The sequence below is a fragment of the Mya arenaria genome, chromosome 1 (assembly GCF_026914265.1).
Source record: "Mya arenaria isolate MELC-2E11 chromosome 1, ASM2691426v1".
In the NCBI taxonomy this organism is placed as follows: Eukaryota; Metazoa; Mollusca; class Bivalvia; order Myida; family Myidae; genus Mya; species Mya arenaria.
This window is the reverse complement of record NC_069122.1, coordinates 35,317,070-35,329,375: the sequence shown is the minus strand read 5'-3', so window position 1 is coordinate 35,329,375 and position 12,306 is coordinate 35,317,070. Positions and strand designations below refer to the sequence as shown.

General features: G+C 33.7%; 1 protein-coding gene across 4 annotated transcripts in view; it reads left to right on the top strand.

Moving 5' to 3' along the window:
* LOC128229860 (polypeptide N-acetylgalactosaminyltransferase 5-like) overlaps nucleotides 1-12,306 on the top strand; it is a 96,274-nt gene that overhangs the window by 71,335 nt on the left and 12,633 nt on the right. For all 4 annotated transcript variants that reach the window (XM_052941741.1, XM_052941750.1, XM_052941757.1 and 1 more), the window contains 3 exons: nucleotides 2,103-2,319; nucleotides 4,128-4,245; nucleotides 7,984-8,169. In XM_052941741.1, coding sequence (XP_052797701.1) covers nucleotides 2,103-2,319; nucleotides 4,128-4,245; nucleotides 7,984-8,169 — 521 coding nt within the window. The remainder of the gene's footprint in view (nucleotides 1-2,102; nucleotides 2,320-4,127; nucleotides 4,246-7,983; nucleotides 8,170-12,306) is intronic.

Genomic DNA, 12,306 nt, shown 5'->3' with positions numbered 1-12,306 from the left:
TTTACTTAAGCTTGGGTCATTTTCCGTTTCATTTGGTCTTTTATTATTATGCTGAAGAAGCCCAGTCTAAATTGATAAATCCAAATTCTTTGCATTATATATTATAGAAAAGAGGTGTTTTTTTCTAAAGTAGTGTTTATTGTGTCTGCCTCTGATACCTATCATAATTTGGATCCAGGTTAAAGGCTGAAAAGCCTCTTTTTCATATGTTGTATTCAGTGGCTTTTTAAGGAGAACTAACAGTGGTTGAAATTAACCCAAGCCTGCAAGCCCTGCCCTGGCAAAATGTCTTCTGGGCTTGCTCAAATTCTGAATTTTATATAGCAGGGCTTGTTCAAAAATTTGATGCCACGCAATAGTATAAGAATTTGGGCTTACGTATTCTTTCAAAAGTCTAATTTCAATGACTAAACTAGCGAGGTACGCGTCAATAAGAAATTCAGATATTGGCACTTTTTCATACACAGACTGTCAAAATGGTTGAATAGTTGTTATGCAGGAATTGGGAAAAGATGAAGATGAATGAGTCTTTGGTAATCACAGGGAGAGGGGTTGGGGGCAGAATTTGCACCCTCTCAGTTTTGGTCTTGGGAACCTACTTGTTACCAAGTACTGCCATAGTTACTTCCCTTGCTTCTCACAATGCTTTTAGTGTTTGACGGAGCCTTAAGAGATAATTGAATATCAAACTGGAATCAACCTTTCGCATTTAACATCCAGACATCGGCCATAAATGCCTAAGTTGTGAGAATCAGCAGGATTCAATTGCATTGATAAACAGTTTAATTATCCATTTGAGTTTCTATCATAAACTTAAAAGCAAGGCTAGTTACGCCACAGAATAATCATTGAGTAAATATAGGAATGATAAATAAGAAGGGTTTCATAAAATTTGCATACTTTACTGTGTCATTCCAAATTGTATTATGATTTATTCTAATTTAATCAGTAAAAGGGTTTGATATATTATCATGGATGCATGCATAATGCATGGGCTGTCATTAAGGAATTCCTCATTTGTCGCAAGATGTGTTTTATGGTTTATTTAAAGACTTTATCATCTGATGGATTGACAAGACTGTGAGTTTTAGGGCTAGGTGCAGGATGAGTGAAACTCCATTTAAAAATGAAAGGTGTTATGTCCATTATGCCCTGAGCACTCAATTGATATTTAAAGTCATGATTCTGATTCATCTGAGAGACATCATAAATGCATCATAAATGTCAAAAATGTGTTGAATAAATGTATTTATAATTTAACTGTAAACTGTTTTTCTTTGTTTGCTTATACATTAGCCTTACTATAACTGCCAATAAATTACAACAATATTTCAATATTTGCATGCTACTTATGGAATGGCATGCTTGATGATATTGTTTAATACTGTGAATGCACCAACTACCCAAGTTATTGAAATTATTTATGGGGAATGCAGGTTCTCCAGCGTTTCAACATTTGAACAAACAAAATTTAATCATAACTGTGATTGCTTTTATATAACAGTTTGAAATAAGAAAATTAGAATTAAAAATCAAGATTCTCATCAAAATTGCTGGGTGGAACGAAGATGACAAAACTATTAGGTTATTCAGATCTCTTGGGTCATCACTGTCATTTTGTTTTCCATTTCTGGCCAATATCCATCAATAGAATGCAAACAACTGCTTTTTCTTGCAAGCCATGTTCATTTCAGTTGGATGTCAAAAACATTATTTTACCTTAAAAGTCAATGAAAATCGTTACTGCTCATGAGCTCATCTGGTTATTAGCCGGATATGAAACCATTACAAATTCACAGTCATCTGCTAGTACATTTTGGCATTTCTAGTATATAGAGTCTAGGGAAAAAATGGGCGTGCCTATCACCCAATGTTACATCTTTTGATACACTGTTTGAAGTTTTACCACACAAAGGTGCCAGGCGGCCTTAGCAGATCACTTGATGACGTCACTAATTTTTATATGCCCAACAGGGGTACATTTCAGCAATTGGCAATGATGTTAGAATAAATTGGCCAAAGGATTAGCCATGGTTGTGTTACTCACAGCCACTACAAGAATTGAGTCTTATATATTTATTATGGAATGTTTATATTTTTAGGATGGATTGAACCATTGCTCGACAGAATTGCAGAGAATAAAAGCAACGTTGTGTGTCCCGTGATAGATGTCATCGAAGACGACTCATTCAAGTTCCAGTACGGGAATGCCCGCTCTACAAGTATTGGTGGATTTGATTGGAACCTGCAGTTTAACTGGCATGCCATCCCGGAGTACGAACGGAAACGACGCAATAACAAGGATTATTTACCTGTTAGGTAGGAGTGTACAGTGATTGCCCCTTTACTCGGCTTCGAGTATGAATTCCTAATACTTAACCAGACCCCAGGCTATTATTTCAGGATTGACAGTTATAAACATTCAGAGCCCCTGTCATCGTAAAAAGTTCAATTATTTTTATGAAACTTGGTGCAATGCATGAATGGAATAGTCAGTTGATCTGTGAGATTGTTTCACTTCAAATTGCTTGCGTAAAGTCCATATCGCGCGAGACCAAAGGTCCAGTGCCATTTACCTTTTACGCAATCAAAGAGAAGATTTAATCCCACAGATCAACTAACAAATATTGTAATACCTTTATTTCATACCAAGTATTTTAAGAAATAAAAATAGTTATAATTTTCTTTGCAATTTAGGCAATTATTTTTCGACGAAAAAACATCCTATTTATTTCGCGTAGTATTGTGGAAGTTGATTTGCACATTCGCACTAGGCACTAGGCACTGTGTGATACTGAATCAGAAAACACTGTGTAATAGGGAAATTTTGTCTGAATGTCAATATTTTTATATTTAAATCTTACAAAATTTTCCACAGAAATTTATAAGTATGAAATAATAGTGCTTAGGAAGTCCTTTTACTGCAAATTGTTATCCCTCTGGATTGGCATTCTCTGATGGCTCTCTTGTTCAAGAGCAAATATTATTTTCAAAAGCAAAGGTTAAAAGAGCTGGTGTTTGAAATATAATACGGAAATTACTTGTAAAACAACAATTTTAGGAAAGAATAAACCAGCCAGGTTTTATTGGAATGAAGTTAGCAGTTTCATTATGTTATTGTCCAATGATGGCCATTGGTTTCCGATGGACATTTTTTACATTTATGAATGCTTAAAAGGTCCTGGCAGTAATAATGCACTTCAATATAGATGATGAATTAATAATGGTCTGTTGAATATGTTCTGGGATTTATATGCGGATGAAGTAAAAACAATGCAACATTAATTTCAAATCTTTTGGGAAATAAGCATTCAAACAGACATTGATGATTGCTTTTCATGTCTCTTGGCAAAAAATGACGGGAAACATTATTTCTGAATAGTTTATTTCTAAAATTGAGTTGAAATTACTTTATTGTTTTTGAAACTGAGACTTATCAATGATCAGGGTTTTTGGGGGGCTATTTTTATAACCCATATTCAATATGTTTACAATGCCAAAAAGTATGATTTTTGTTGAATGAAAATAGCCAATTTTATAAAAAATAATAATATAAAAGGTATTATTTAAGTATTGTTGTTTATTGTTGTTGAACGTTTGAAAGCCCATAAGAAGAGTTGAGTATATTCAACCTGTATGGTTATTTATAAAAAATCCTGACTTTGTTAAAAATGAAGCAAAAATTCTCAACTTCAAGCGTAATTTCTTCAAATTCCAAAATGAAGCTGTGACATATATTACAGCCTTGCTTTTACAGAAGGTTTAAATTAAAGTGTTTTTTTTAGGTGTTGACTTATTTATAATCATAAAAAATTGACTGATAAGTTCAACAATGGCATCTATCAATAGTCATCTGTTAAAGTTGTTTATTCAAAATAGATCACGACAATTTTAGACATATGGCATCTATGTTGCGGTCTTGCATATACTCACATTGAAAAGAGGCTGTTCTACACCTTAAAGCAGTTGTTTTACTATATAAAGCTATGCTAATGTAATATATGTTAACAGGAGAGATTACAAGATTTTATGATTGACAGAGCTTAAAGTTGGTATCGGTTTCATGAATGCAGATTTATCAATATTTCTCTGAAAGTGTTTACAAAATAATGTATTGCCCATTTCAGGAGCCCTACTATGGCAGGTGGCCTGTTCTCAATATCGAGGGAGTATTTTGAGAAGCTAGGTGCTTATGACCCAGGAATGGACATCTGGGGCGGGGAAAACCTTGAACTGTCTTTCAGGGTATGTGACGAGGCAGGGTATTTGTTTGTGAGGTTATAAGCCTGTCTCGGAGGTAAAGCTCAGGGCCAATATTCACTAATGTATTGAGTATTGAGGGTGGGAGTGGTCTAGTGGTATAGGTGTCCGTCTATCAGCCAGAGGTTGTGGGCTCGATCCCCACCAGGAGTACTGAATGCTCAAGGCCTCTCAAAATGGACATAGTACTGGTTTCTACGCAGAAAACGGACCTGATAGTGATTCTATAAGCTATTAGCTTTTGTCACAATCAAGCTAAAAGAAATTAGTATGCATTAATTTATTGAGTCTATGTTTGAGGAACTCAGGATGTTTCAAATTTTAACTGGCTTCAGTTTTATTGACACAACTTGAATGAATACCAATAAACTTTTTATATGCGATATTTACAGCAACCTATAATTATAAATGCTCAGATACTTATTTTGCAAACTATCAAGAACTGCAGTTTTAAGTCTGGTGTCTCAAAATCAGACCCAAGACATTCATGGAATATTGGGCCAGCGGTTGTACAAAATTGGTATTGGGTTATTGTCATAGCCTTTATTTCATTGTCCTCAGTGATTCAGTGTCAAATTGTTAATGTGAAAATTGTTGGAAAAGAATTTAAGGACCAGACTTGTATGACCAGTAATATATTTTAGATGAGATTATTACAGTATGTATTTAGTCCTCAATTTAACTGAAATAAGATTGGATATTACCTATAGTCGACCATGTTGGCTCGAACTGGCTTGGCTTGATTTTCTCTTTCCTTGTTGGCTTGGACTGAATGTAAAGGTCTGATTTCTTACGACTGAATGTAAGCATTCCCGCCTGGCTCAAATTTCCCAAGGTTCAAGGTAATTTCACCATTCCCTGGGAGTTCAAGCTAACAGGGTTCAACTGTATTTTGCAGTCTTTAAAGGCCAAAAAAGCTAGTTTGTAATGTTTATGGTTTAAACTTACATACTCAGGTGTTCATTCTCTAATGATACATAAAAACATGATACCAAAGTAAATTGGGAGCACTAGGCATTTATAATATTATACTAAATGCTGTAAGTCTCGCCATAATATCCCAGAAACACCCCATGTGCATGAAAACAAGACTGGATTAATTTGTCAGCTGCTTCCAGCTAGACTGATGAAAGAAGTAATTGATTTGTCCTCGTTATAACCCTGGCTGGTAAATGAATTAGTCAAAAACGTGTACTGAAATTAACCATGAGTGTCCTTGTGGGCTGTTAAAGCAAGTGCATATGTTTACTTTCCTGTTTTGGAAAAAAAATACTGTCAAATCATTTATATTCGTTGGCTTGATGTTTCTTGGTTTTTGGAAAAAGGACAATTTCGTAGATTCTAAAATTCGTGGATTTTCTTCTTTTTAAAAAAAAATAAATATTCCGAAATTACGGTCTTATATTGTCTGCAAATTCTCCATGGGCTGATATTGTGTTATGTATCATCTACGTCACACAGTTAATGAGACTACAATGAAACAATATGTCAATTAGCGCATATACCCATGTCTATAATTGCTTGATCGGTAAATTAAGGGTCATAAATAAGGGTGCACCCATATCAAGGATGTAAAATAGTGAAGCCATTGAATGTGTTTTGGCAAACTGTGAAAAATATTATAAGGGTGTTTAATTAAATAATCGATTAAGTATTTGATCAAAGAAACAAAATCAAGTGGTGACGCTCAAACACACGAGGTTAATAATCAGCATGTTTTACATGTGCGGCATTAAGGCGGTTGAATATTAAATTGTGGCAATGTTATATAAAAAACTGAATGCAAGTACTAATATTTGACTTTAATTTATTATCATTGAAGTTAAAAAATATATAAACCATATTAACAGTAAAATAAACAATTAATCAGGTACTTACAAGTTGTATACCGCGACCATGTATATACATGTATACTCTTTTATATAGACATTATGATTTCAGAATTAAAGGTCAAATTTTCGTTGGGATCTTGAATTCATGAATAAGCCAACCCACGAAACCCACGAAAATTAATGTCTCACGAATATTTATGATTTCACAGTAAGCCCTTGTGGGACTTGCGTAAGTGCACATGCTTTTTCTCTTTTCCGAAATAATCCAATACAGTCAGCTAGTAAAAAATCTGTCCTGTAATGAGAAAGCCTAGGCAATTGTGGGGAGAGAGTTGAAATACGTCAACAAAAAATATATTGGCCATTGTGTCTATCGAAAGTCGCATAAATCATTTGTGTCCTCATATATTTGTGGGCCAATGGTAATGGAGGATTTACCTTATATACCCTAGCTTCATATCGTAAAGAGCAGATTTGACGGTGAATACAAACAAGCTCTGGATACAGAGCTGGTATAGCACGAGCAATCTCGGCCTGACTGTCCTCCATTTTCTATAGATTGCCAAAATGAACACTTTAACATATACTACATAGATTCTACCTAAACTGGCATAACAGTTTTGAAAAAAATATATTGAATTAGTGTTGAGTAAGAAATATTTGCTTCTTCCAAGCTTGGCCCGAATATCACAAAAATACTCAAGTCAGATTTCAGTCTTAACTCATTTTTACACAGATCCTCATAGCATATAATTCAATATTTCATGTTTTACTAATTAATTATTTTTTTTATTATTCTCTCATTGATTATAAATGTTCACCAAAAATTTCGCCAATATTTTATCGAAAAAAAAAAAAAAACAGTAAAAATTGTACTGAAGTCCAACTTACTATCTTTGAGATATTACTGGAGAACATTTTGTGTACTCAAAATATTTTCCATTAGAATAATAAGCAAAGATGTTTATTAACATCATGCACAAGAAAATGTATAGCTTTTAAATCTTACCATGCTGTAATGTGAAAAAAGAAGTTCAGCTTGGCATTGAGATTTTAAAATAACTCGAGAACTTCCATGATAAAGGGGCTCAGTGTTCAAATTTTGCCAAGTGATGTATTAATGTTTAAACTACTATTAGCATGATTGCCAATTTGTTAAGACCTCAATTTGCCAGACAATTTATTATCAAAGTTAATCAATCTGCTAAAATTGTAATGATATTATGTGTTTCCCAAAATTGATGTGACCATATTTTTTTTAGTTAATGTTCCCAACAAATAATGCAATGTTTGTGGAAGAAATGTTGTTAGCATATTGTCGATAGCCTTGGCCTTGTATCTTCATCGTTGCCTTTCTCTGCATTGTGTTATAGCTTGAATATTTATCATTACCCGAAAACTGTGAACAGATATATATGTTATGTGACATTGTCATTGAAAATGAGTCCTGTGGGGATAAAGTGAAGTTTTTCTCTTTTTTCAGGCAATCATGGCATTTTTTACATATTTCTGAAAATGTTCTTAAATGTGATTGTACACATATTTGCGTATGTATATATCTCTTTGTTAATTTTTGTTTTCGTTCTTGATTTGCATACTCCAACAGAACAGGACTCATTTTCACAGGCGGCTTCCCATGTAGCATATCAACATGAACCTGCAGTGCAGGGCGAGCATTTACAAAACATAAGGAAACTGTTTTGTACAGCATCCTGGTTGCAACACAGCGCATACAATGCGCTCGGGGAACTAAACAGCAAACGTTTGCCGCAAACACGTTTACTGAACACATGGCTGTTATTCCGACCTTGATGACCACATTTTCATAATTGTTTAATAGTAAGTTAAAATTTAATGAACAAAAAATGTAAGTTTAATGCCTCTTTTACAGGTTTGGATGTGTGGTGGAACATTAGAGATCGTTCCTTGTTCTCACGTCGGCCATATTTTCCGCAAGCGATCCCCGTATAAATGGCGAGGAGGCGTCAATGTGGTGAAGAAAAACTCCATACGACTTGCTGAAGTGTGGATGGACGAATTTAAACAGTATTACTACGAACGCTTTAATAATGATTTGGTAAGACCTTATGTTTATTGCTTTAATGTTTAAAGATTAATTTGGTAAGAAAATGGCCATAAGATATATGAAATATAACACCCAAAATTGCTTATTTTTGATTGGATAACAAAAAAAGAAGAAAAAAAGCCAAACCACACTGAAAGGTGTTGCATTAGTAAACATGGTGTGTAATATTTCTTAATTGGTGCATTGTTGCACGTGACTCATCTTGAGGATCCATTTTTTTCCAGAACTGGTCATATGACCTTTTCAGCACTGGTCACATGACCGGAACCACTTGTCTGGTTTCCAAGAATAAATATTACACATAATTTTTGAGGTTTCCTGGCATCTGTGAAGATCTCTTAAAATAAATAACAGTTTTATGATGTTCTGTCTGCAAAAGCCAGTAACTTGTCATTCTTTATATCTTCATGGCCACTGTTTTAAAGTTCCCTTGTGATTTCTTATTCAAAGAAAATATAGGTTATCAGTAATAAAGAAATGACTGTAATATTATGATTTTTTGATAACTGTCTCACTATGAACTGAAAGCAGCCCTGATCCACAAACAATAAAACTGATAAAAAATATGTACTCCATTAAATTGACAATAATCTTTTTGCCACCAAATGCACAAATAATTTACTAGCTATTTTATTCATTCATACTGACTCAAACAATCGTTTTATAGTAGCAGGTTAAAAGGATATTGAGCCTGAAACAACATTTCTAAAATTCATCACAAATATGATATGTAGATTGTCCCGTTAGCTTAGTGATTAGCTGACTCGATTCTCACCAAGGTGTTCCGGGTTCAAATGCTGGCCTGGGCGTATGTGAGTTTTTGTTAGTGGTCACCAAAGCTAGACATGTGGTTTTTCTCCAAGTACTCGGTAAAATCAAAAGTGACTTGGCCTATATTGATATATATCTTTCATCGCAATCGTTGTAAAATTGGTAAAGTTTAAACTATAGTAAGATTGTGCTAAACTTATTATCATTAAGTTATTATGCATGGTGACTCATGATTGCCCCATGGCTTTACTTGATCTTCTTAAGCTTTCTTTGGTCAAAATAAGAATTATGGAATGGTCAGAGCCAGTATTCAATATTGATCTTATCCTTTTTTAGACATGCCTCAGTTATTCCATTCAGTCAATTGGTCATATTATTTTACTGTCCAATCAAAAGCTCTGATTCTACTCTTAACTTAAAGATTGATTTAAGTTGTTTATTGAATATGGCCCCAGGGCCAGTATTCAATATTGATCTTATCCTTATTCTTAGACATGCCTCAGTGATTCCAATTAGCCTATTGGTCAGCTAAATATAATAGCCAATCAAAGCACTTAGTTTCTAATCTAAAATTAAAGTTCAATCAATGTTGCTTATTGAATACGGCCCCAGGCCTGCTTTTCACTATTGGTCTAAATTGGATCTAAGAACGATGTAGCTGATTGGATTACTTGTTATTTATAACCAATAGAGTAAATAAAGTCAATTATTTATGACCCTAAGCTTAACTTAAGTTGCATATTGAATATAATAGACTCAGGCCTGTTTTCAATACTGGTCTAAATTGGATCTAAGAACAATGTAGTTAATCAGATTACTTGTTATTAATAACTGACCAATAGAGTGAATGAAGTCAATGATGTATGACCCTAAGGGTTATTAATAACTGACCAATAGAGTGAATGAAGTCAATGATGTATAACCCTAAGGTTACCTTAAGTTGTATATTGAATACCACCCCAGAGGTTGTTGCAACAAAAACTGAGCCTATGAGCATTTGAAAAGGGTGATATGGTGCGTTTCAATCGAGTCATATGTATGAAGCTTGGACCATGAAACATCTAGTTCTTGAATCAAATATACACCTCATCATTCATGGTGAAACATTTCTGGCTAAATGTGTTAATCATGCAAAAAAAACCCCAGCAACTGCAGTGCATCAATTTGACACATTGTGGGCATTAATTTGCAGTTGATTTGAACATGTCTAGTATCGGCGGAAGGCGTAATGGCTTTTGAAGGCTTGATAAGATGTCTATTTTTATATGAACATCAAAAGTGAATTAAACATGAAAGGATATGTCAATCACAAACTGATTTTGCGGAAATACGTCAAATATTGATGTATAATATTTATATATTTTTTATGTAAATTCTTTCTATTTTGATAAAACAATGTTTGGAAGGTTTGTTTGAACAGGCTGAATAATTCATTTATGCAATTTATGTGGTTTATCAATTGTTTGACTTGATGAAGCAATTATTTCCGTCTGCAATTACTTCCGTATGTGACTAAAGAATTGATGAACTATTTAATGAATGCATATTTCAGTATTCATATTCAATGCATTTATTCTAAAGGAAGAATGAGGCTAAAATGGAAATTTGAATTGCTTATAGATATGGAAAAATAAAAGAGATTTTTGTGTAAATCTGATTTCTAGGTTCAATTTAATTGAAAAGATGTGATTTTTTTATATCACCACAAAACAAAGTTTTGAGGAGTGAGCTTGTCCTTTGGTCTGTTGATTTTGTCTGGACAAATTACTCATTAAAAAGTTAACCGATTAAAAAAAAATTTGTACATATTTTTTAACAAAAATGCAGAACTAATAATAAAACCATAAAAACTACTAAAAACATTATTAAGTCACTGTCAAAGAAAACTGAGATATTTGGAAAGCTTTTCATTTTCCCAGTAATGAAAATGACTGTTAACATAACATAACAGTCGGTTTGGCAATGCTGACCTGGGAACATTTGGATTTTATGTAATTGTAAGATGACATGAAGTAAGGTTTGAATGATAAAGAATGGGCGAAGTGAATGTAGCGAACGAGCCTTTCTTAATCATTAAAATCTATTTCAGGTCATCTAACTTACTTAGAATACAACCTCATTGGCTGGCACATTGTAAATGCAAAATCTGACGCAGGCAGTGTGTATCAGATGATTGACTTATAATTAAATGCCTATCTGCAATTTTTTTGGCTGAGAATGTAGATTGTATTCTAAGGTTTTCTTGGTCCACCTTCCACATGCCTGAACTTAGATTTTAAAGGTATTAAATACCAGTGAGATCATTGTAATGATTCTCTAAGCCAGAAAATGGTCTTTTAACGGGCTGTTGAAAACTACCAATGATAGTTTAAAAAAACACATAACATGATTAATTACTATCAAATTAGATCTTTTACAATACTGAATTGTTTTTCTTTTGATAATGAGGGTCTTCCAATATGCTACAGAAAAGCAAATGAAATGAACTTTGAATGTCTTTATTTATTGACCAAATGAAGCGAAATGTGACATGGAAACTCTTTGATACCTTTTATAGCTCCTCTTTTTGAAGAATTAGGAGGCCATACTCGGCGTCTGCTCAAATAATGAGGTTACATAATTCCATATTATCCTAAATACAAATAATGGCCCCTGATTGACTTAGGAACTTAAGTAAAAGTTGTAGGGCACATTGTGCCAGGTGATAAGTTTAAGGGCTAGTTGGCCCCTAAGTCAAGCTAGGTCAAGGTATTTTACTAAAAATAGAATGGTTTGTACTGAATATCTTAAGTTAGGATCAACATATTGTGACCAAACTTGGTATACAGGAGGAGTTTATGCAGGCCTTTCATGGGATGACCTGTGGGGCTCTAAGGGTCAAGGTCAAGGTCATTATTACTAAAAAAAGTAACTGTTTGGTACTGAATAAGGTTTTCATACTGTGACCAATACCGGTAGTTGTTTTTTAAGAAGAGTTTATGGAGAGCTTCCATGGTATTGCATTTGGGGCCCCTAGGGTCAAAGTCAAGGTCACGATTACTAAAATAAGAAGAAAAAACAGTTGAAACTGAATCCCACAACGATGGCAAAGTTCTTCTGACAATTATTGTAAACCACTTTTATCTTCATTAAAAAAGTTAATATGAATTATTCTGCACACTATCAAGTGTCCTCTTTACACCTTAAATTACAGGTTAAGTTTGACTTTAATTACAAAATACCGAATATTTTTTTCCAACCTCGGATATTGTACAAATTTTCATCAAAGTGCCAGACTGTTTTTCTAGATCAATTCACAAACATGTATTCTATCAAAATTTTAATTGTAGAACAGAATCCAACAGCAATAGCCATTCT